The sequence below is a fragment of the Equus przewalskii genome, chromosome 26 (genome assembly GCF_037783145.1).
Source record: "Equus przewalskii isolate Varuska chromosome 26, EquPr2, whole genome shotgun sequence".
Taxonomy (NCBI): Eukaryota; Metazoa; Chordata; class Mammalia; order Perissodactyla; family Equidae; genus Equus; species Equus przewalskii.
Window position 1 is genome coordinate 27,131,935 of NC_091856.1, and position 24,813 is coordinate 27,156,747.

General features: G+C 40.7%; 1 protein-coding gene across 18 annotated transcripts in view; it reads left to right on the forward strand.

The window, feature by feature from the left end:
• Positions 1-24,813, forward strand: part of RABGAP1 (RAB GTPase activating protein 1) — a 160,742-nt gene that overhangs the window by 129,064 nt on the left and 6,865 nt on the right. For 13 of the 18 annotated variants that reach the window (XM_070596371.1, XM_070596380.1, XM_070596377.1 and 10 more), the window contains 7 exons: positions 431-556; positions 1,158-1,301; positions 3,164-3,205; positions 3,461-3,589; positions 15,792-15,884; positions 16,297-16,407; positions 24,542-24,613. In XM_070596371.1, coding sequence (XP_070452472.1) covers positions 431-556; positions 1,158-1,301; positions 3,164-3,205; positions 3,461-3,589; positions 15,792-15,884; positions 16,297-16,407; positions 24,542-24,613 — 717 coding nt within the window. The remainder of the gene's footprint in view (positions 1-430; positions 557-1,157; positions 1,302-3,163; positions 3,206-3,460; positions 3,590-15,791; positions 15,885-16,296; positions 16,408-24,541; positions 24,614-24,813) is intronic. The other 5 variants (XM_008517924.2, XM_070596372.1, XM_070596376.1 and 2 more) reach the window with 1 other exon arrangement.

Below are 24,813 nucleotides of genomic sequence, written 5' to 3' on the forward strand. Positions count from 1 at the left end.
AAATGATTTAACAAGGTCTCATGATCTGGGGACAGTGAAACCTGCACTTGTGTATCAGCCTATTACTACTTAGTTTAAATCCTATCCTCTTTGCAAAGCCTCTTCCTGGCTCCCTCAGGCAGACTCAGCCTTTCTTGTTCCTGTGTTCCCACTGATGTTTCTACCTAATTCACATTACAGTCATTGTATACTCGTTGTATGGGAGGCGTTTTGAGGACAGGAACAGAGTGTGACAGAGTAGGCATCATTAAATATTTCTTGGTTGAGCAAATGAATGTTATGAAACACAGCTACAGGCCTAAGTTACTGCATACCTCTAAATTCCTGGTGTCCAGATAAGAAGGTGGAAGGATGGATTTGATATACTGAGAAAACTTCTCTGTATGTTTTGTGATTTTTTTTTCCCTTCCCCGTTTCTTATCTGTTACAGATGCCTGAAGAGCAGGCATTCAGTGTTCTGGTCAAGATCATGTTTGCCTATGGTCTCAGGGAACTTTTTAAGCAAAACTTTGAAGATTTGCATTGCAAATTTTACCAGTTGGAGCGCCTCATGCAGGTAAAAGAAAAAAAAACAACAGCTTGCATTCGCCAGTAAGAGTGCAGGAGGCGGGAGAGCTGGATTGACGAAATGGTGCCAAGGAGCAGTGGTGGCTGCCTTCGCCATCCAGGGTTAAAGACGGGTTTTATTATTTTCAATTCTCACTATGTGGTGAGCATGCCAAGATTAATAAGGTGTAAACCTCATGGGTGTGAGCTGGGTTTTCAATCTCGTAAGCACTCAAAAGATGAGAGCACTTTAACGCGGCAAACTCAGTCAAGAAATATTTGCCAAGGCTCTGACGCTGACTGGATAGGAATCCCATAACAAAAGTGAAACAGACTTTCCCAAACATTTCATAACTTGGAAAGAAAAACTGCCCTTCCAAATATTTGTCACCATTTTGGGGATTCCTCTTTGGAGTTAGTTTGTGGACTGGAAAAGAGGGCTGAGTGCCAGTTTAATACCAGATGATAAGTGTTCTTCTGAGCACTTTGGAGGATTAAGAAAAACACAAGTATGTGACTTTTTTGGACTCTTCCTGTCAGGTTTATGAGCCTTCTGAGTGGGAGTTGAACAGCTGCATATGTGCCTAAAACTAATTAGTTTGCTATTTCAGGAATACATTCCTGACCTGTATAACCACTTCCTGGATATAAGCCTTGAAGCACACATGTATGCCTCCCAGTGGTTTCTTACGCTTTTCACTGCAAAATTCCCTCTCTACATGGTCTTCCATATCATCGACCTGCTTTTATGCGAGGTATGTATCAGAGGTCACATCACTTTCGCTTTTGTTTACAGTGGCCTCCCTTTGTCAGCGCTGTCAAAACAGAATTTGTTCTTCTCAGTTATTTTATTTCAGTGCTGGAAAATCCAGGTTTAAGTGACTCTTCCTTGGGCCAAAGCTAACGATCATGTTTTCTTGAAGGTGCTTTCTGCCCAAAAAAACACATGTTAGATGTTTGTATTAGTTAGTATTAGGCTTGGCTGCATTTATTGAAGAAACCCAAAATAACAGTGACTAAATAAAGTAGAGGTTTATTTCTCTCTCTTGTAAAAGATTGCCAGTAACCTGCCTTCCCAGAGCGTGACTCTCATCCTTATGGCTGATTAGAGCTCCAGCCACCGTACCTATATTTAAGCTAGGAGGGTTAGGGGACGGGGGAGGGTGCATGCCCTCTTTTTGAAAGAGAATTCCTGGAAGTTCACCTGCTTTTCCACTTACCTCTTATTGGCCAGAACTTAGGTACATGACCACACCTAGCTGCAGGAGAGACGTTTATTTTAAGGTGGATAAGAATTTGCTAAAAACTGAGGGGTCTGTTTCTAAAAGAAAATAGATATTAAGTAACTGTCTTTGCCACATCATAGTTTGGGGTTTTGGGTGTGTGTGCATAAGAAAAAAAATAACTAATTTCAAAAACAATGTATGTTATTATAGAAACTGTAGAAAATAGAAGGGAAAAGATTTTAAAATACTTCTAGTCTATTGTCTGGAGGTAACTACTTTTACTATTATGGTGTACTATACTCTTTCAGCATTTTTTGTGTTCATATATGCATGTGTATGATTTCTGTGGAATAGTTTTTCTTCATTTGGAATATTATGTAATAATGTATACTATGGTTCTATATTTATATATTTAAAAATATGGTTGTGCTATATGTACTATTTGGTAACCTCTTTTTTCATTTCATATACTTGAACATCTTTAGACAAGTTCACATCTGTATCATCCTTTTTGTTTAATTTTGCCGTATTCAAAACATACAGAAATCCATTAAAGAATTTGTACCTTCTGCCAAGCTTGAAACATTGTAAGGAACATTATAAGAAAATAACACATATCATTATTCTATACCACAACTATACCATTATTCTTACTTGCTGCCAAGTATCCCATTATTTGGATATACCATACTTCATGTAACCAAGTCCTAATCTCAAATCTGTAAGTTGTCTAGTTTTTCACTATTATAAACAACCATTTGTTAAGTAGTTGTAGAGGGCCCAGTGGCTTGCTAAGTAATTTACGTAAACTTCAACTAATTAGCTGAGAAAACCCTGGGAGAATAATAATTATGAAAACCAAGGCCCGGAAACTTAGTTTAACTTGATCAACAGATGTTGATGCCTCTCCTCATCTTTGGTTTGCCCCCATCACTCCCAGAATGGTTATGAAGACAGGCAGGTTGGAGGGAACCCTGAGAAGATTCAGTTCTGGGATGTGGGGCTCACAGACAGAGTGATTGCTGTACTTGGAGGGGGCAGCGCAAAATAAAGGAAAAGTCCACCAGGTGTTATTTCCTGATAGATCACAATTTTATGAGTCTAATGTTTTGGTTTGGAAGCATAGAATACTTTGGAAAAGTGTTCTTTCTTGTTGATTGTGAGAGCAGGGCTAGAAAAGCTCTCAGGAAAATGGGAGACTGGGTCTACTTTCAGTGGTTTTTTAGGGGTGGCTGTGCAATTTTTATTTTCTAAGACATTCCATTTTTAATTTAATTAAATTTTTCCAATTTCTCTAAAATTGTGGGGTATTCTGAGGACAAACAGATATAAACACTGTTTATAATCCACATATAAACACTGAAAACGTTCTTTTGTGTTTTCTCTTTTAGGGAATAAGTGTTATTTTTAATGTCGCCCTTGGATTACTAAAGGTACACATTTATTCATAAGCCGAGTTATCTGGCATTTTCTGTTCAGCACTTGCAATATCTTGGTCTTAATCTCATTCTGAGCAGCCCGTATGCTCTGGCATTGTCCCTGACAGTGGATATGTGCAAGTGGTTCTGGCAAAGGCTAAGAAGCATCTCCTGGGGATTATAAAGGTGCTGGGATTATAAACTCTTCTTGTGCATCTTCATAGTAAAGAATTTTTTCTGTACATGGTTGTATTTTCTTCTTTCTTCAAGACTTCCAAGGATGACTTACTCCTGACAGACTTTGAAGGTGCCTTGAAGTTCTTCAGGGTTCAGCTTCCTAAGAGATATCGCTCAGAAGAAAATGCAAAAAAATTAATGGAATTAGCTTGCAACATGAAGGTAAAATACTTTAGATTATTTTATTCAGTTAATGTCTCACTATTCCTAATTCCTAAATATCAGCATTTATAATACATAAATAATAATTTTTCTTTTGTATTGGATAATTTTTTTCAACTATTTTCATATATATTATATCCTATGCATTAAATCTCATTGCCTCCCGGAGCCTTTGAACTCTAGGAAAGGTCTTATTATCCCTATTTTGAAGACAAACCAAAACACAAAGAGGCTGTAGCCCCCTGGAGTCATACAACTAGTTAGTGGCAGAACTCAGATTTCATTATTTCTACTCTGCTGTCCTATAGTTTTCAATATTTGTTGTTGAGGTGAGAAATTCCCTAAAATGAAACTAATAATATGTAAAGGAAACCCATTCAGTTTTATCACTTCCAATGGCATTTATGATTTGTACGATGTTTTAAGGTAACAAAATACAGAATCTTCTTGTGTTCACGTTATAATAAAATTTTGTTTTTTAAAGAAGAAAAGTAATTGAGGAAGTTTAGTTTGGAATTTGGGGGTCGAGGCAAATGGAGGATAGAATAAATAGTTGTATTCAGATTCTTATAGGATACATAAAAGACTGTCACATTTACTTTATGTGACTCCAGAGGGTAGAGCTGAGATGAGTGTGTCAGGGCAGATGTGGCGGAGGAGAAGCTTCACTGTCTGCTGAGTAGAGCACAGACTTGGAATCAAAGAAATCTGAACTCAGATTTGCTTCGCCTATTTAAGGTGCAATTTCCTCATCTGTAAAATAATGTTGGACTCTGGTTCTGGTTACATGTCAGACTGAGCTGACTCAGGCTACTCTTCTTTAAACAGTTGGAGATGCTAAATGAAATATAATCCAAGAAATGTTTAAATACCTGTGTGAACTTGAAAGCAAAAAGAGAAATGTCCAGGTACCTAAAACAAAATAGCTCAAAGCTAGTGTGTGTGAAATGATAAAACAACATCCCAAGAAAATATGGAATCATAGGTAGGTATTAGGGTTTTAATGCTCACATAGACATATGGTATGACTTTGGGCCTTCAGGAGGCAGCTGAAATTGAAATCTCTGCATAAAGTTAGGATGTAGGAATGGCTGCTGTGTTTGTGAAAGGGGGGATACAAAACTACCAGTTAGCCCAAGAAACAATAGAAATTATACCATAAAATGAATGAGAGATTTGGAAAAAAAAAGGAAATAGGTCTTCTGGAAATTAAAATAATCATTAAGGTTATTCAGATTAGAATGTTATATACTTCACAAGTGTTACGGATAATATTTAATGATATTTTACCGTATGCCAGTAACTACAATCAAGTGCTTTTGTGTGTGAGGATTACCTGTAGTGTTTGTACAGTGCTTATCATAGTGCCTGGTGATTAATAAGAGCTTGAGAAATGATGGCTATGACTATGATTATTTCCTCTCTGGTTTTTCAAGCAGATAGCAAACACTTTTCAGTACCATTTTCACAGATGATGGGTTGGTGCACAGGGCACAGAATCAAGTCAGCTTGAGGTTCTTTGGGTCACTGTTTCCACCTCAGCTTGGCTCAGCACACAAGAGGATGCTGCCTCTTATTTGCATATGATTTCTTCCCCTCCAGAACCTGCTCCTGTTTTCTCGGTGTCCCGTCTCAGTTTGTGGTACCTGGTTGCTCAGGCCAGAACCCTTGCTATCATCCTCAACTTCTCTTTCTCTCAGACTCCACATCTTCGTACTCCACATCCAAGCCCTTTTGTTAAAATCTATCCTGAATCTGATCACTTCCTGCCCTCTTCATCACTAATACTTCTCTTCTGGAATATTATGGTAGACTCCTTGGTCTTCCTGTTTTCACAGTGGTTTCCTCTCAGGCTTTTCTTTTCTTTTTTTGGTGAGGAAGATTCGCCCTGAGCCAACATCTGTGCCAGTCTTCCTCTCTTTTCTTTATGGGCTGCCTCCACAGGGTGGCCGATTAGTGGAGTTAGGTCCATGCCTGGGTTCTGAACCCATGAACCTGGATCCCTGAAGCAGAGCGCATGCAACCTTAACGACTCGGCCACGGGGCCAGCCCCCTCCCAAGCTTTTCTTGATCTCATCCCTCCCTTGCTTAAAACTCTCTAATGGCTTCTTTTTTTTTTTTTTTAAGATTTTATTTTTCCTTTTTCTCCCAATGCCCCCCAGTACATAGTTGTGTATTTTTTAGTTGTGGGTCCTTCTAGTTGTGGCATGTGGGATGCTGCCTCAGTATGACTTGATGAGCAGTGCCATGTCCGCGCTTAGGATCTGAACCGGTGAAACCCTGGGCTCCTGAAGCAGAGCTCACTTAACCGCTCGGCCACGGGGCCAGCCCCTCTAATGGCTTCCTTTTTTTTTTTTTTTTTTAAAGATTTTATTTTTTCCTTTTTCTCCCCAAAGCCCCCCAGTACATAGTTGTATATTCTTTGTTGTGGGTCCTTCTAGTTGTGGCATGTGGGACGCTGCCTCAGTGTGGTTTAATGAGCAGTGCCATGTCCGCGCCCAGGATTCGAACCAACGAAACACTGGGCCGCCTGCAGCGGAGCGCGCGAACTTAACCACTCGGCCACGGGGCCAGCCCCTCTAATGGCTTCTTATCGCAGAATAAAACTCAAGAGTTCTTTCCTTGGCCTACAAGGCTTGGCACCATCTGACCTTTGGCCATCTCTGTGATTTCATTTCCCACTACTTTTCCACCTTACTCTTCCCACTTCAGACACCCTGGTCTCCTTGCTGTACTCACACATGCCAAGCATGTTTACTCCTCAGACCTTTGCACTGGCTGCTCTGTCTACCTGCAGTGCCCTTCTCCTCTGTCTCCACATGGCTTCACTGTTGGGTCCTTCGGTCTTAGGCTCAAATATCATGCCATTAGAGAGCCCTTCTCTAATTACAGTGTCTAAAATAGCAACTTCTTCCAGCCTTTTACACCCTTATCTCCTTACCCTAGCTTATTTTCCTCATATCATGTATTGCTACTTAATGTTATTTTATTTCATTATCTCTGCCCACCCAACCCCCCCCCGCCAAACCCCACTGGAATTAAGCCTGCAGTGGATGGGACTTTATCTCTTTTGTTTACTGCTGAATCCCCAGCACAAGCAGAGGACATGGCATATAAATATTGGTTGAATGAATGATTAAATGAATATGTTGTTGAGTTTCTACCAACTGTTTTACAAAGAAGAGTTAACATAGAATTAGACAAGGCTTAAAAATAGCTTCTGAAGGTTTTACGTTCTGGGTTTTCATTAGCTTGAAACACTTGAATAATATATGAATCCTTTATTTCCATAGTCTACATGGGAGATGTCTAATGTCTTTTTATTTGCCTGTACTTTCAAGGAGTTAAGGCAGTCAAGACTGCACAGCACACACATTTTGTGCTTTAGATATATAATTCCTTCTGGGCCTGGAGAACTCTGCCTGGCCGGGGGTATACTTTGGATGGTTCTCCTCTTTATTTGCTCATGGTTTCGAGTGAGAAAGATAGGAATTTTTCTTGAAAGTGACTCACAGAATGGAAAGCCTACAGATTCACCAAGACGTTAGAGAATGAGATTTTTCTGCTAAAAGGTGGGATATGCTGTGCATGATTTAGTTATGATGATTAGTTGTACTCTGGTAGCTATACTTAATACCAAAAAATCTTAAAGGGGATATAGGCAATAGCTGAGCCAATTACCAGCAGAGAACCTCAGTCACAGTGATAATTTGCCAGCTCAAAAATGAGAAAACTCATTGGCAACCTCAGGCTTGAGTCCTGCGTCATGTGGACCACAACAGTAAGTGCTACAGTCAGCACAGAGAATGTGTGTGATCATCAGAGCTTTGGAGCCTCCTCTAGACGTGGAAAAGGGGATTCTTGCTATGTGAGCGGTGTGGAAACTAGCTTTTGAACTTTTTGGTATAGAATTTAGAACAGAAACATTGGCTCTGTAACTCAATGAAATCCCATTCCATTATTATTTAATTTGTTTTTTAAATTGTGGCTCAGTTTTCTCAGTTGCATTTCCTGATTAAAGTGGGGATTGGGAATACTTTACCTCACATGCCAGTCCAGGAAACAAATACCTGCTTTTGTTGTTGTTATTGTTGTGTTTTAACAATTATGGTGATGTAATTTCCAGTATTTGTATAGTTTGTATAAGCATCTCATTTCTTCCTCACACTACCCTGTGAGGTTTGTTGGGCAAATCAGGTGTGGAAATTGAGGCTTCGAGAAGTCAAGTGACTTACCCAGCTGGTCCTGGCTGGGCAGTGACAGGAGCCCTGGTGGCACTCAGGCCATCTGACTCCACATTTCCAATGCCTTCCACTCCGTTGCACTGCCTCTTCTCATTGCAACAGAAATTGTTTGGTGTGGCAGTATCTGAAATGGCCACAAGATGGGTGTGTTGCTCAGAACCGTCTGTATTCCTCTGTGCCTGTGTCTTTCTTTTCTCTATAAATCTTTCTCTGTGTCTGTCTGTACTTGCCTCTCTTTACCTTTCTCTCTTTTCGGCTGTTTTACTTCTTACCTTCTCCCTCTTTCTCCTTAGTTTATTATGAGACTGAGATATGTTATTTCATGAGGAGTTTCAGATCCCCTGCTCTTAACCTAAAACCTAACAACATACATCAAAACTCATTTAGCTGTCCGTTGAATTTCTCCCGTTTTATGGGTCAGACTTGAGATAGGAAAATTGTTTCCATTTCTAATATAAGATCTGAAAGGAATTTCACTTTAAATAGACTGTTCCAGGAGATCACGGATGGTCCTAGGAGCTCCACAACCCTTTCATACTCATAGCTGTGCTATGCATTGTCTTTAGAGGGGGAAAATGGAAAGAAATTAATTCTTAGCCTTTTAAATTTTTTTTTTGTTTTTTTTTTTGAGGAAGATTAGCCCTCAGCTAACTACTGCCAGTCCTCCTCTTTTTGCTGAGGAAGCCTGGCTCTGAGCTAACATCCCTGCCCATCTTCCTCTAGTTTATACGTGGGACGCCTAGCACAGCATGGCTGCCAAGCGGTGCCATGTCCGCACCCGGGATCCGAACCAGCGAACGCCGGGCCGCGGAGAAGCGGAACGTGCGAACTTAACCGCTGCGCCACCGGGCCGGCCCCCCAGCCTTTTAAATTTTTGATTCAAGAAATATGTGAGAGCAACTGTTTCTTCATGTCTGTACGATGATTTTAGAGAACAAGTCAAATTTATGAGGCTAGTTTAGAAGAAGCAGGAACCATGCTAAAAGAGAAGGCTTAGTGGGTTTTTTAGATCAAACCTGAAGACTTGTCCTTTTTGCTGTAGAATCCTGCCTAAGGTGAAATGGCATTTCTGAACCATTGCTTTGTTGAAAATTGTTATTTCAGACATTAAGTGAATGTCCTAAATTTTAAATTACCTGTAAGAAAAGATATTATTATAAAAACCAAATAGCAATATCTCCAAATTAATGTAATCCTAACCATTTGCTATTTGGAGAAACAGAAAGCTCTTTGGCATTTGGGAATATTTTCCCTCGGGATATTTTTAATCATGAGCTAAAAGCAACACTAGTTTGAACTTCATTCCTTGCTCAGATTACTTTTGTAGTTGGTGTGTGTTAGGATTTTAAGCTTTATGATTGCGGTGACTTCATCAGGCTTGTTTCTTGATGTTTTCACAGAATCTTGCGTAGTGTCTCCACACAGTGAATTAATCCTTACAGTGACCGTATGAGGTCATTTTACAGATGTGAATACTGAAGCTTAGAGAATTGAAGAAAACTCCCAAAGGATATGAAGTTAGTAAGTGATGGGGTTGGGATTAGATCCCAGGAATTTCAGACTCTAAAGTCAATTCTTTTCATCATTGTGCTTTACTGGAATTGAGGGATTGAATAAAAGAGCCAGTGTATTGATCCATTTTTGGTAATCTTTGTCATGTAATGATGAGTAACTCAGTCTCCATGTCAGTGTTGAAACTTACTCTCTGTATGCTGTGATTGAGTTCAGTTTTCCTTATAGCTAAATCAGTGTATAGTTTTACCTCTTTGCTTGTTCCTGCCTTTTAGAATTGCGTTTCATGAGGACGCTTTTGAGTGGGTGCTCTCTTTCTGTACAATGAACTCTAAATTTTGCCAGTTATGCAAGGGTAGCGATGGTCACTACCTTCTTATTTTATTTTAATAAGGTGGTCTCCCTCGGTCCTTATATGTGTTTGGGTCCTCTGCTATTTGTTTCTTGTGTTTTAGAAAAATACTCTGATGGTAGAACCAGAATACCTAATTCTATTTAGCAATCTTTGAAGGAGTTTGAGTCTAACTATTTAAACAAATTAAATATAATGGCTCAGAAATTAAATAGAATGTTGATTTGTTTCTAGTGGTGTTGAATGCAGACCTTGGAGTCCCATGGACCTTGGCTTTCATCCTGGCTCTGCCGCTGCTGTGTGACCCAGGGAGGGTAGTAGGTGTAAAAGTGAAAGTATCTTATTATCTTGAAAGTCCTATGTAAATCTCAGGTTCTTTTAATCAGTAACTGAAAAGCAAAGTCCTTGTCCCAAGCATTCTAAAAAAGGAAGGTGGACTTGTGTCAGATTTCTTTTTTAGCAATGAGGACTTTAGAATCAGGATCTCCTTAATGTACTAGACCTCTTTCTACCCACCTACCCACCCACAAAACATACTTCAAGCCTGCCATCCAGAGCTACTAACATTCAACCTCTCACCTTCACTGGATTCCCTGTGACTCCAGTCCAGCAGGGATTCTGACCTTTGCAACAGTTTCTTAAGCCAAACTTGGAAATCAGTCCCTATTATCTATCAGCAGCCTATTTCTTTCTCTTCTGTATTAAATGGACTTTGTTTAAATGGCTCATTATTTGCAGCACTTGTTCAGAGGATAACTCATCTCTGATTCAGGACAAGAATGCAGATGATAGTAATAATAAGTAACAGCTACCCTTTATTAAAAAGACCTCACTGTGGGGCTGGCCCCGTGGCCAAGTGGTTAATTTTGTGTGCTCCGCTTCAGCTGCCCAGGGTTTCTACAGTTCAGATCCTGGGTACGGACATGGCACCGCTCATCAAGCCATGCTGAGGCGGTGTCTCACATGCCACAACTAGAAGGACCCACAACTAAAATATACAACTGTGTACTGGGGGGATTTGGGGAGAAAAAGGAAAAATAAAAAAATCTTTTAAAAAAAAGACCTCACTGTACACCAGGCACTCTTCTGAGCTCTTTATATGTTTTATGTCATGTGGTCCTCATAATAAAAGTCCTCATAAGGACTGTTGGAATTTTCACAGATGAGGAACCTCAGGCTGAGAAAAGGCTGCTTGCCCTCAGTCATACAGTAAGTCATCCGCAGAGCCAAGACTCGAGCCTTGATCTGTCCACCTGCAAAACCCAAGCTCTTAGTGGCAAGTGTACCACCTCACTCCCACCCAAGTCAGCAGCCACTCTCGCTCTTCCTCCATCTCTGTGGGCCTTGACATCTCTGCCTGTCCCAGAGGCTGATCAGAGACCAGCTTTCCCAGGGCAAGTAGCACATGTTTTTAAGAGAGAGCATTATTCAATACCTGTGACAAATTAATGACAAGTGAATGACAAAGGGAGAGGTGTTTTGGACTAAATTTATACTTCTACCGAAATATCAAACTGGCATGTTCCAAGTTTCTGCCTTCTCTCTAATTCAGGGTTTCTTAAGTTGGGACTATGAATGGGCCTCAAGGAGCCCATGAGTCCTCTGAAATGGTATGTAGACTATTTTATTGCCAGGGTGTGGGGGGTGTTGGCTTCTGTGTTTTTGGGGGGACAGTGCTTTTTATGGGAACCTAGGCTCTCAGGAGACTTTCAAAGTGGTACTGTTCCTAACAGTGTTAAGAACCACATACTAGTTGCATTGGGGTATAAAATTGGTTTTACCTAAATTACAAGCTCACTCTTATCCCAAGAAATTATTAGAGTTTTTTTCCCCCCTGAAAGTACGTTTCAACAAAACAAATTTCAAATTTAATCTTCTTTGAGGGCAAAAATACATCTGTGTATGAAGCTGTGATTGCCACAGCCTTGTGATAGGAGTCAGCCAACAGTGGGTGTGATTCAGAGCTCTGGGGCTAATTCCATAGCTTCCCTGCTTCCTGAATTCAATTAAAATGTTATTGGTATAAGTAAGAGACAAAATGAACCTTGGACTGTTAAGAGTGAGGACTGTATCTCTATTCATTCATTATTTTCATGCTTCTTATGTGCCAAGCATTAGGATTTTCACAATGAATAAGAGTTCTTGCCCTTGTGGAGTTGGCATATTGTGATCTGTATACATCTTTGTGTCACTAATGCCCAGCAAAGAACACTGTACAGAGTAGTGCTCAACTACTGGACAAATAAATGTCCCTGCATCCTTAAGAGGTTAAAAGGAAGACTATTGGTTTTGATTTGTTCACCATGTGATTAGAGTACCAATTATGTTCCAAGCATCGAGCTAGGTACTGAGATAGGATGGTAAGCAAAACAGATGTGACCTGCTTCCTAGTGGGAAGACAGACAATCAAGTAAGCACTATTTATTTAAAGCAAGCATTATTTATTTAAAATAATTGTGAACTTGGACAGGTGCCATGGAGGAATTGACTTAATGCAATGAGAATATATAACAAAAGACCGGGCCTGATAGGGGAAAGAGACTGTCAGGGAAAGGTTGACTAAAGAAGTGATGTTGGAGCTCTGATGTGAAAGGTGAGTGGGAGTGAACTAGGTGTGAGGTTGTCCAGGCAGAGGGACCAAGCTTGCAGTGTATGTTCAGTTTGGCTGTCATTTCCATTCAGAAGAAAGGTCGATGCAAAGAAGAGGGAGTCCTTTCTCATTAATTTAGCGGTCATTTCTGGGCACTCTCTATGTGCATGGACAGGAGACAACAATGAGTGAGACACAGTTCTGACCTGGAGAAGCATTGATAATGGGACAGGCTGGCTGAGGGTTGCTGGTTTCTCCTGGGTGCAGCCTCTTAAGGACGCTTGAATTGCTGCTTTTGCTGTTGCTACCTCTTGTTTTCCCATTCAAGAATCAGGCATCAGTCTTTTTCATGGAGTCTGTGCCTCAGAGACAGCCTGAACTAGTTGGCTCTGGTATGCAGTCAACTGTGCTCCAAAAGTCAGGATCAGCTGTAAACCCATTATAAGCAGGGTTGTTTTTGTTGTTGTTGTTTGCGGTGGGGGTGGAGAGTAAGGCATTTCAGGGATGGAGGGTGAGAGAACCAGAACCAAGAACAAGGGAGGCTGAGAAATGGGAAGGCCAGCCTGAGCTGATAAAGAAGGCAGAACTCTGTACCAACAAGCTTTGCAGAAGACAGCAGAACTTGGTGTCCAGTCCTGAGGACTGATTCGGAAGCACAGCGGAGACCATCATCTAGAGAAACTAGCAGAGCACTGTCTTAGAGATGCCAACAGTAATTATGAGAATTATTTTAAACAGGATTTATTTTGTTTCCTTAGCTGTAAAAATAGTTCATGCTTAATGAGGGAAACAGGAGACACATAAAGAAATGCCCATATTCTGTCACACAAACGTAAGAACCAGATGAGATAACGTGTAAAAAGGCTCTAGTATTTGTCAGGTGCTCATTATACATTAACTGCTGTTACAAGGCTGAGGGAGAATCAACCTTTTTGCTCTGAGAATGAGGTATTTATAATAAGTGATAATGAAATGCAGAAGAAATAATTTGTAATTACCTTTTAAAATGTATGTTAATGGGGAAAAGATGTTAAATCTTCCTTACCCCGGCATGAGAATGAACAGCTGAAGAGTCCTGAAGATTTGTGGGAATGTTTTGTAGGATTTGGTGCAGTTCTTCTTTTTGTAAAGCACTGGGGGACCTCACTGCCCTCCCTTGTCATTGACCCAGAATGACAGCAGAGAGCACTGGGAGGAAGCGTTTGCTGCCCACAAGCCTCATTTATTTTCTGTTCCTTTACTATTGATCTGTTAGGATTGTTTATAAATTTACTAATCACACAGATGTTTTATTTAGGTGCTTCTTTGTGAATCACTTACGTACACAATAAATGTTTACCCCAGCACTGGCCTTAAACCGCAGAAGATCTGGGTTTAAAGATGTCACTCTCCAGCTTGTGGCCTCACCTCAAGTGTTTAATGGGCATCTTTCTATAGACTGCAGCCAGGGCATAGTGGTATGTTCCTGGCTGCCTCCCCTTGGGCAGCAGCCAAACTCCAGAAAGAATCTCTGATTGAGGCAGACCTGCAAACATTCCGACACGGGCAGGTGTCCACAGAGTCAGTGGGAGAGGAACACCAGGCAGGTCAAGTTAGACAGAAAGGAAATAATGGAACAGGGAATTAGAGGTGCTGACACCAGCATGCTGCAAACTTGGGCCTGTCCTCTCCCTGTTCTGGGTCTCAGTTTCTTCATCTGTAAAATAAGGACGTTTGACTAGACTAGCTCTGAGATTCCTAGTTACCTGGAACTGGGGACTAAAAGAGTTGTGAGTCAGCAGTATAGTACTGATTATTGAAGCTTTGAGAAGGGATGAGTATTAACTTTGTCATCATTCTTTAAGTTGCACATATCTGTTTTATCACTTTTCTATTTCTTATATTTTGTAATTTCTAAAAATGTAATTTAAGAAACACCAAAGGGTTGGAGCTGGCCCAGTGGCGTAGTGGTTAAGTTCGTGTGCTCTGCTTTGGCAGCCCTGGGTTCGCTGGTTCAGATCCCAGGCGTGGACATATGCACCACTTATTAAGCCATGCTGTGGCAGGCATCGCACATATAAAGTAGAGGAAGATGGGCACAGCTGTTAGCTCAGGGCCAATCTTCCTCAAAAAAAAAAAAGAAAGAAACACCAAAGGGAAAAGATTAGCAGTTTAGAGGAAGGAATCAAACAAAAGACTAAGTTGCATCTTGAAAGGATGCCCTTGGTTATGGTTTAGATAAGAATAAAGAGAAGGGGCTAACCAGTCAAAAGAGGAGAAAAACCTGTTAGGTAGAAGGAAAGCCAAGAGAATAAAGGGAGAAAAGATTTCCTAGAGGGAAGAGGAGTGAATTGGTCATGTTTAAAGCATGAAAGTAAAGGAATTTTGAAGTCTAGTTGGAGAGAGGTAAGACCCACTGGATATAGTAAAAAAGAAACCACTAGTGACTTTCAGGAGGGTACTTTCTGTAGAATAATCAGAGCAAAAGCTTGATTTAGAGAGATTAAAGAGAGAGAGGCCGTGAAACAGTGGAAGTGGAAGTATAGACCTGTGGTTTGAAATGGTTGGTAAGAAAAGACTTGAGAGAAAGATGACAATAGCTTGATGGGGCCAAAGGGCAGCAAAGCAGACTGACCAGCAGAACTGTGTTTTTAAGCGCAGAGAGAAAGCACAGAAGGAGCTTGTAGAGAGGAAAGGTGACAGGTGTAGGATAGTGAGGTAGCTACAGCTTGGATTTTGGATGGAGTCTAGCTGCCTGGGCTCAAATCCCAGATCTGCCAGTCCCTAACTGAGTGACCTTGATCAAGTTACATAACCTCCTTGTACCTCAGTTAACTTCCCTATAAAATGAGGATGATAATACCATACCTTGTAGAGGTGTCACGGGGTCACAAATTTAAAGCACCTCACAGCAGGGCTGGCCCCGTGGCCGAGTGGTTAAGTTCGCGCGCTCCGCTGCAGGCGGCCCAGTGTTTCGTTAGTTCGAATCCTGGGCGCGGACATGGCACTGCTCGTCAGACCACGCTGAGGCAGCGTCCCACATGCCACAACTAGAAGAACCCACAACGAAGAATACACAACTATGTACCGGGGGGCTTTGGGGAGAAAAAGGAAAAAATAAAATCTTTAAAAAAATAAAAAAATAAAAAAAAAATAAAGCACCTCACAGCAGTGCTGGCTGCGTGCTAAATAAAATGGTGGATGATGATGGTGATTAGGAACAATAGGACCCAGGACCCTACCAGACTCAGGTAGGAAGGGCTATCTGTAAGGTGTTCATTCTAACAGTAAAAACCTGAGGAACCAATTATCCCCAACAGAACCCTGGACACAGTAGTCATTGAGTAAGAATTTTGTGGCCTGGGCTTGTGCCCCATTCTGGTGATTTCCCTCCAAAAATAGGAAACACCACTTCATAATGACTGGGGATGGCCAGGTCAGCAGAGGTCTTGGTCTATAGTGCAGGCCCTGAAGCGTCCATCACTTTCTGATACTTTTTAATTTGTGCTATGGTTTATCCTACAGATTAGTCAAAAGAAGCTGAAAAAATATGAAAAAGAGTATCACACCATGAGGGAACAGCAGGCCCAACAAGAAGACCCCATTGAGCGATTTGAGGTTTGTTTGCTTTATGGCCTAGGTGACGTGAAGAGCCGTCAGCCTTTCACCTAATTCTGCCTGCAACCAGCTTTACTGAGTTCTTTTTAAAATTCAGTTTCACTGTTTCTGCGTTCAAGTTTCATTGTGAGTTTGCAAATGAAAAAGCCAGATCTGTTTGCTTAAACCAGCTGCCTCGTTTGTTCCAGTTCAGTGGTCTTTCGTCACAGTTAATAAGTAGTAGCTGCTTGACAAGGCCACTTGAATCAGTGAAGTATTTCTCCGTGGAGATAGGAAGTAAGAAATTGTTGATTGGTGGCACGTTAAGACCAGCCACATCGCCCATGTTTTCCATAGGACTCAGAAATTAGTTTTGAGGGGTAGCCCGGAGAAATTGTCATTTCCATCTAACTGGTTTCTTTCTACCCTTCAGCGGGAGAATAGGCGTCTACAAGAAGCTAATATGAGGTTGGAACAGGAAAATGATGACTTAGCCCATGAGCTGGTGACCAGCAAGATAGCGCTGCGAAAGGACCTGGATAATGTAAGTGTAACTCCTCTGAAGGGGTGGATTCCACTGAAACACTTGACTTCTCTCTTAAGTGAAATCCTTGATTTTAGTGTCTGTTGTTCTAGTTAGTTATCCACACAGTTTCCCTCTCATGATACAACTTGCTCCATCAGTATTACTTCCCTCCTTTCCTTCAGAGAGTGTTGATTATCTCGTTAAACTCTCCTTACCACGTTCTTCTCTCGTTATACATGCAGTCCTTGAACTCATTTCCAAATATTGTTTGATTGAGAGACCTTTGGATTAATTTTTATGCTATCACAATTGGCAGTAGCATTTAATCCTTATAATTTCCTTAACTTCCCCTAAGGCTAAGAAGAGATTTGGTTATCCTGCATGTTATGTGCCTCTTGAATAAGCATTGCCAATTGTGATAAAGCTCATTGCCTCAGCAGTTTGCAATTTCATCAGTAATTTCTGTTGGCAGATGTTCTGTTTTCCCTTGCTTCTCCTAATCTTAAAAAGTTTGAGATGATGGCTTTCCTGGCAGGGTGTTTGTCAATTTTCTGTACTACCAGCTTCCCTTAGAAGAAGTGCAGTCTGTCATTCATGCTTTAGGTCAGAGCTTGGCAAACTTTTCTGTAAAGGGATAGATAGTAAATATTTTAGGCTTTGTGGGCCATATGGTCTCCGTTGCAACTATTTAATTCTGCCATTGGTGCGGAAGTAGCCATAGACAGTAAGTCAACGAATGAGCCTGGCTGTGTTCCGGTAAAACTTTATTTACAACATAGGTGGCAGGCTGGATTTGGTGCATGGACTGTCATTTGCCGACACCTGACTTAGATTTCCCCGTCAGGCTCCCAAGATTACGTTTCTACCCATCATTTTCCTGAGGTTCTCGAGATAGGCACAGGCTTTTGAGGATTTACAGGGGATTTACATGATATAGTAAACCCCATAGGGTGTATGAACTTTACAAGGTCCTTGGCATCCACCAAAGGTATGTGAAAATATTGTGTACTATATTCTTTAGAAGTCTGTGCTTTCATTAGATTCTCAAAGTGGTTCACATGTTAGATGAAGAGAGAGAGATGGCAGTATCTACTGGTTCTTATTACTTCTCTTTAGAAATAGAATAATGGAGTAAAAAATTTTTAACAGACCTGGATTCTAATACGAGCTACTCTACTTTCAAGGAGAGTAAAATGTGGGGAGGTGGAATAATAGCTGTGTCCTAGGGTAAAGTGAGAATTACGTGATGTGGTGTATATAAAAAACACCACCAAAAAAAAGAACAGGCACAGGCAGTGTTAGTTCCTCCTGTATGTCTGATTGTCAGCTCCAGATAGCTGCATGTAACTGGGAAGGCTCCTTTTTCCAGTTTCTGAGGGAGGGTGTTTCAAGGTCATTAGCCCTCAGTAACCGGAACCTGGAGATCTCACTGCTTGTTCGGTTTGCCACAGTCTGCCCATCAGGTTTGAGTTTCCTCCCTGTGGTGCAGATTCCCAGCATACCCTCTGTTCTTCTTTGTAGAAGGCCTGTATGAATCGTTCGCTCATTGTTCAGGCATTTCTGCTGAGTGAGTGGAGGGAGGCAGGTGGACATTGAGCAAGGGCCCCTAAAGCAGAGCTACAGTGTGCACTTAAGATGGCTCTCATAGCAGCTGTAGATCATGCAGAAGGGAGATGGAGAAGAAAAGAAAACGCATCCTGGACAGCAGCTTTGTGTTCTACGATGAAATTATATGAAGAGGCACCTTAAGCTAAAATTCCAATTGGATTTTTAGTTTGAGCTCTAGCATTCTCCAGTCTGACAGGCCCAGTGATAGCATTGATGTTCCACTAGTTTAAGGTGGATCGTAGACTTCTTAGGTTGTTGAAGCCTGCCCCTAATCAATATAAACCTTTTTTCTAGTTGTCGTATCCTGACACAGTAGTCAAAGAACTAGTTTACATTCCTGATACAGAAGTGAGACATAGTAAAAATTATGTGAATTCCCATTTACTGATGGTCAGTGTGACAGGCATTATGATAAGCACTTTGCTAAACTCTAATATCTCTTATCCTTAGCTCAGCTTTGTAAGGACAATAACATGAGCCCCATTTATGGATGAGGATTTTTTTTTTTTTTTTAACAATCATGAAGCTTGAGACTCAGAGAGATCAAGGCATCCAGGAAGAAGCAGAGCCAGGAAGCTAACGCAGGCCCATCTAAATGGAATGCCCAGGCTGTTTCTACAGTGCTACACTGTCTCCAAAATAAATATGGAACAAGAAGCTAGGATTTGACGTCATAACTACACCAAACCATGAGTTGAGGAGGACCAGTGATACTGACACATACTAGTGACCATTTCCTGAGCATTTCCCGAGTACTAGGCACTGCTCTAAGTGCTTTGTATTTATTATCTTATCAAACTCTCAAAACAACCCATACTGCATAGGGATATAGTTATGATCCCCATTTTACTGATGAAGAAACTGAAACAAAAAGAGGTTGAAGATCCTACACAGGTCACACTGCTAGTCAGGGGCAGAGCCGTCAGATTGAAACCCACGTGGCCTGACACCAGAGCTCACACTCGTAACTTGGCTCAGAGGAGCAAGGTGCCTGCTGTCTTTAGGGCGCAGGAATATCAAACTGGGGTCCCATCCTCCAGCCATCGACAGTGCTGAGAATATAGACCTTTCCCTCAGTAAACTTTGAATCCCTTTCTGAGTTAGTCTTCTCTTGTTTCTATTGAATCGTGACTGAAAATCAACTAGGTTCTTAAGTGAGGGATGTGGGGTCCTCTCACCTTTTTCTGACTTCAGGGACTTGGTCAGGTTTTTGAAAGAACTTCATTCCTTTCGGCTGTTCCCTTTCTTCATCCCAGAGAAAAGCACTCATTTGTGGCTTATAGGATTTCCAGAACCCTCTGTATTTCCAGTTGATTTTACATCACTTTTGTTATTCCTTACCTGTCACTTTTGTTACTCATTACACGGCAGCTGTGAAGAAATTCTTGGTCAGCCACTGAGTCCCTAGGTGACCCTAACCAAGTTTTTTCTCTGTGAAACGGCAGTAATGCCCAGACCTGACATTCGTGCTGAAGGCTGAGAGGGAACCTATGCAAGGCACCTAGCACAGGGCTCACAGGACCATACCTGAGTCCCCTCTGGCATGCTTGCTCCCTACATTAAGGCAATGTAATGCGAGAGTGAAGGGAACAGACTCAGGAGCCCACGGCTGGGATTGAAGGTGTGGCTCCACCGCACACTGGTTCTGTGACCTTGAGCAGGATTGTTGCTGAACTTTCCCCCGTTGGATTGCTTTGGCCTCTTTATCAAAAATCAGTTGATTGTATATGTGTGGATCTCCTCAATTCTGTATCTGCTCCACTGATCTTTATGTCTCTCCTATGTCTTAGTTACTGTAGCTTTTCAATCTTAAAATCAGATCACGTGAGTGCTCCAACTTTGTTGTTCTTTTTAAAGTCATTTGCATTTCTATATAAATACTAGAATCAGTTTGTTAACTTCTAGAAATAAAAGCCTTCTGAGATTTTGAGTGGAGTTGCAGTGACTCCATAAATCAACTTGGGGAGAATTAACATCTAAACGATAATTGAACCTTCCAATCCATGAATTTCCATTTACTTAGGTCTTTTTCAATTTTCAGCATTGTGTTTTAATTTTCAGTTTATAAAACTTGCACGTATTTTAATCTATTATAAAGAGTATCGTTTTCTTAATTGCATTTTCCAATTGTTTATTGCTAGTCTCTAGAAAAACAATTGATTATATGACTTTGTATCCTGTGGCCTTGCTATTCACTTATGATTCCAGTAGCTTTTTTGTTTACTTTTTAGGATTTTCCACATACACAATTATATCATCTCTGAATAAAGACAGTTTTACTTCCTTTCAAGTCTTTATGCCTTTTCTTTTTCGTCCTTCCCGCACTGACCACCTTCACAGCAGTGTTGAAGCAATGTTGAATGTTGAGAGTTGACCTTCACTGCCTTTCTAGATGTTAGCTGTAGGTTTTTCACAGATCAGTTGAGGAAGTTGTCCTTTCTTCCTCTTCGCTGAGAGTTTTTGTCATGAATGGGTGTTGAATTTTTTCAAATGCTCTTTCTGCATCTGTTGAGGTGATTATTTGTTATTTCTCCTAATTCTGTTAATATGGTGAGATAAATTGATTTTTCAATGTAAACCAACCTTGCATTCCGAAGGAAACTTGGAGTTTCTATTTTTTATTAAAGATTTTTATTTGTATTAAAGATTTTTGTGTGTTCATGAGGAATATTTGTCTGGAGTTTCTTTAATGTTTTTGTCTGGTTTTGATATCAGGATAATGCTGGCCTTCTAAAATGAACTATGAAGTGTTCCCTCCTATTTTCTTTTTTTTTTTTTTTAAAGATTGGCACCTGGGCTAACAACTGTTGCCAACCTTCCTTTTTTTTATTTTTTCTGCTTTATCTCCCCCAACTCCCCCTGTACACAGTTGTGTATCTTAGTTGCAGGTCCTTCTAGTTGTGGGATGTGGGACGCCGCCTCAGCGTGGCCTGACAAGCGGTGCCATGTCCGCACCCAGGATCCGAACCCTGGGCCAACGCAGCGGAGTGTGCAAACTTAACCACTCGGCCACAGAGCCGGCCCCTATTTTCTTAAGGACTTTGTGTAGGATTATTTCTTAATTAAACTTTTGATTTAATACCCTATATAAGCCACATGGGCCTGGAATTTTCTCAGCAGGAAGTTATTTAATTATGAATTCAATTTATTTCCAAATATGGAGCTGTTCAAATTTCTAATTCTTTGTGTGTCCATTTTTATAATTTCTGTCTTTCAAATAATTTATCCATTTCATCTTATTTCTCAAATGTATTGACATAAAGTCATTGATTTTTCCTTATTCTTTTGATGTTTATAAGATCTGTCAAGATGTCTTCTTTCATTTTTGATCTGGGTGATTTATGTCTTTTTTCCTTTTTCCCTTAATCAGTCTAACTTTGGTTGATATTTTGTTTTGGCTTTTTGATATTTTGGCTTTTGGTTTCATTGATTTTTTTTTTCTCTGTTTTGTTTCATTGATTTCTGATTTTTATTATTTCCTTCTGCTTTTCTTTCCGTTTAATTAGCTCTTTTTCTAGCTTCTTAAAGAGGGAGCTTAATCATTGATTTTGGACTTTTCTTCTTTTCTAAAATGAGCATTTAAAGTTATAAATCTCCCTGAAGCATTATTTCAGCCGCATCCCACGCATCCTGGTATGTTGTGTTTCTGTTTGCACTCAGTTCTGGTGATTTCTTCTTTGACTATGAGTTAATTAATTACTAGTGGGTGTTTAATTTTCAACTATTAGGGATTTTTCCCAGAAATTTTTCTGTTGTTAATTTCTAATTTAATTCAGTTGTGATCAGAGTACGTGTCCTTTCTGATTTTAATCCTTTTAAAATATATTTCTGCTTATTTTAGGGCCTACCATGTGGTCTGTTGGGTGAATGTCCCACATGCACTTGGAAAGCAGACATGCGCTGTTGTGGGGGGAGCTCTGTCCATGTCAGTTTGTCAGTCAGTTGAGTGTTGTTCAGATCTTCCACAGACTTAATGGTTTTTTCTCTACTTGTTTTGTCACTTACTGAAAGAGCAGTGTGGAAGTCTCTAACTCTAATTGTGCATTTATCTATTTCTCCTTTCAGTTATGTCAGCTTTTGTTTCCTATAATTTGAATTTAGGCATACATTTCAGATTATTATGCCTTCTTAATGGAGTGACTCTTTTATTGTTGTGAAATGTCCCTCTTTGTCCCTGGTAATACTCTTTGTTCTGAAATCTACTTCATCTGATATTAATATAGCCACTCCCAACTTTCATGGTTTTGCATGGTATATATCTTTTTCTGTCCTTTTACTTTGAACATATCTGTGTCTTTATATTTAAAATGGGTTTTTGTAGCCAGCATATAGTTGAGTCTTGCTTTTTTATTCAGTGTTACAATCTTCTTTTAATTGAACTGTTTAGACCAGTTACATTTAATATAATTATTTGTTGAATTTAAGTCTACCACGTTGCTATTTGTTCTCTGTTTGTTGTATTTGCTTTTTCTTTCTTCTTTTTTCTCATTTTCTGCCTTCTTTGGTTTAACTGGGCATTTTCATGATTTCATTTTATCTCCTCTATTGCCTTTTTAGCTGTTCTGGAACTCTCTCATCTTCAGAGCTCTGCTCCATAGCTTCCAGCCACCTCAGCATCTCTGACTCCCTAACTGTGCTTCCTTAACTCTTTGAAGCATGCTCTGTTTGGAACCCCTCACCTGCTCCTTGGTCCAGAATGTACCTTTAGGCAGAAACCCAGGGTGATAGTAGGACTCACCTTGTTTGGTGTTTTTCTCCCAGGAACCACAGTTCTGCATTTATTGTTTTCAATGTCTTTTAAAACAGTAGTTTTATGTATTTTGTTGAGTTTTTTGTTTACAGTGGGAGGGTAAATTTGGTCCCTGTTAGTCCCTCATGACCAGAACTGGAAGTCTGTTATTACCAGCAGATGTTCTCTCCTCGTATGCTTATGTAAATAGAGTGACTGTGCAGTGAGGATGGTGCCATTAGAGGACCCTAGTTTGGTTAGTCCAGTAGCCTCTCTGCACCTTCCTGTTGGCACAGCATTGAGAGTCTGCTCTTGCAGCGATGGCACAAATGCTGGGCTTAATGTCAAACAACTTGGTTTCACATTCAAGCTCTGCTACATGCATTGTGAGAGCTTGGGGCAATCACTTTCCCACCCAGCTTTTTTATGAGTTGGGGAATCAGGGTGGCCAGGGAAGATTCTTGAGTTAGAAGACCCAGTTCATGAGCTGGCTGTCCCATACTTTTTAGAATCAGTCCTGGTATGAATTATTATTGACCATGGCAGTGATAATGAGTAAATGAGAGAACAAATACATGCCACAGGCTCCAAAGGACTGCTTCGAAGATGTAAACCAAGTCCACAGGAGAGAAGGGGGCGGTGCAGGCATACCTCCAAGATTTTGCGGGTGCAGTTCCAGACCACCACAGTAAAATGAATACCGCGTGACGCAAATGCCACCAATAAAGCAAGTCACACGAATTTTTTGGTTTCCTAGTGCATGTAAAAGTTACATTTATGCCATCATGTAGTTTGTTAAATGTGCGATAGCATTATGTCTAAAAAACAATATACATACCTTAATTAAAAAATACTTTTTATTACAAAAAAATGGTAACCATCCTCTGAGCCTTCAGTGAATCATAATCGTTTTGCCGGTGGAGGGTCTTGTTAAAAAAACGCAATATCTGCAAAGCGCAATAAAGCGAAGTGCAATAAAGCAAGGTACATAAAACAAAATTGTTAACAGGACTTCATTCCCCTTACTAATTATTTCCTCTGATTCTCATTTCCCTTTTGATTGCTTCTTGGGTTTGAGCTAGAGAAGGAGATGATTAGCCACTCCCCAGAAAGGACAGGCCTAACTCTAGGATCCCATTTAATTGCATGCATGTGCAGTTTCCCAGTAATTGATGGCCTTTTGAGTTTGCATATGATGCCATTCTGAGTTCTCCGGTTAGGGCCTCAGTCCTCTGCAACCTCTTCCTCTCAAAGAAGAGAGACGTCAGAGGAAGTGCACTGTAGTGGAAATCGCAGGGGCTCAGTCACACGACTTTAGCTGACATCAGAAATGTCGTTTAGTTTCAGGGAAACCACCGTCCGTTGTCAAAGACGCTCTATATCTAGTGCTCTGTCACTAGGAGTTTCTGCCCTGTTTCCTAGACTGCCCTCTAACATGCTACAGTCACTCATTCTTCAGTTATCCTTGCAATGTCCAGTGTTAGGAACTCTTACATCAGGCACAGGTGTATCATTCTCATTGGGATCCACAGATGTGCCTACACGACCTTTGCATGCTTTAGAAAAAAAACTAGGGTAGAGGATAGCCATTTCAGGTAATAAAAAGAGAATGCCAGGAAAGGGGTGGCCTCCTTTATCAGGTATCAGTGAGAACAAAATGCAGAACTTGTTGATGAAGCAGAGAACTACAGAGAATTTGGAGGAAGAAAACCAGAATAAATTATTTCTATTAATGATAATGACAGCTACCTTTTACTGAGTGTTTACTATATGCTAGGCAATGTGCTGAATCCTTTCCATGCCTTGTCCCCCCAGATGAAGAGCCTGAAGCTCAGAGAGGTTCTTAATGATTTGTCCAAGAGGCACATGGTCAGGGAACAATGGGAGGTGAGCCCTGGCTGTCTGATGCTGAAGGCTGAGCTCCTAACCACTGCCCTGCACTTCCTCTGGGCCAGACACTTCTGCATGAGTCTAGTCTCAGTGTGACCTTGGGCATATCCTTTCACCTCTCTGGATCAGTTTCCCCATTATCTTAAAGTGGGATTTTGCTGGGTAATTCAAGCCCCTTCCACTTCCCAATTCTTGTT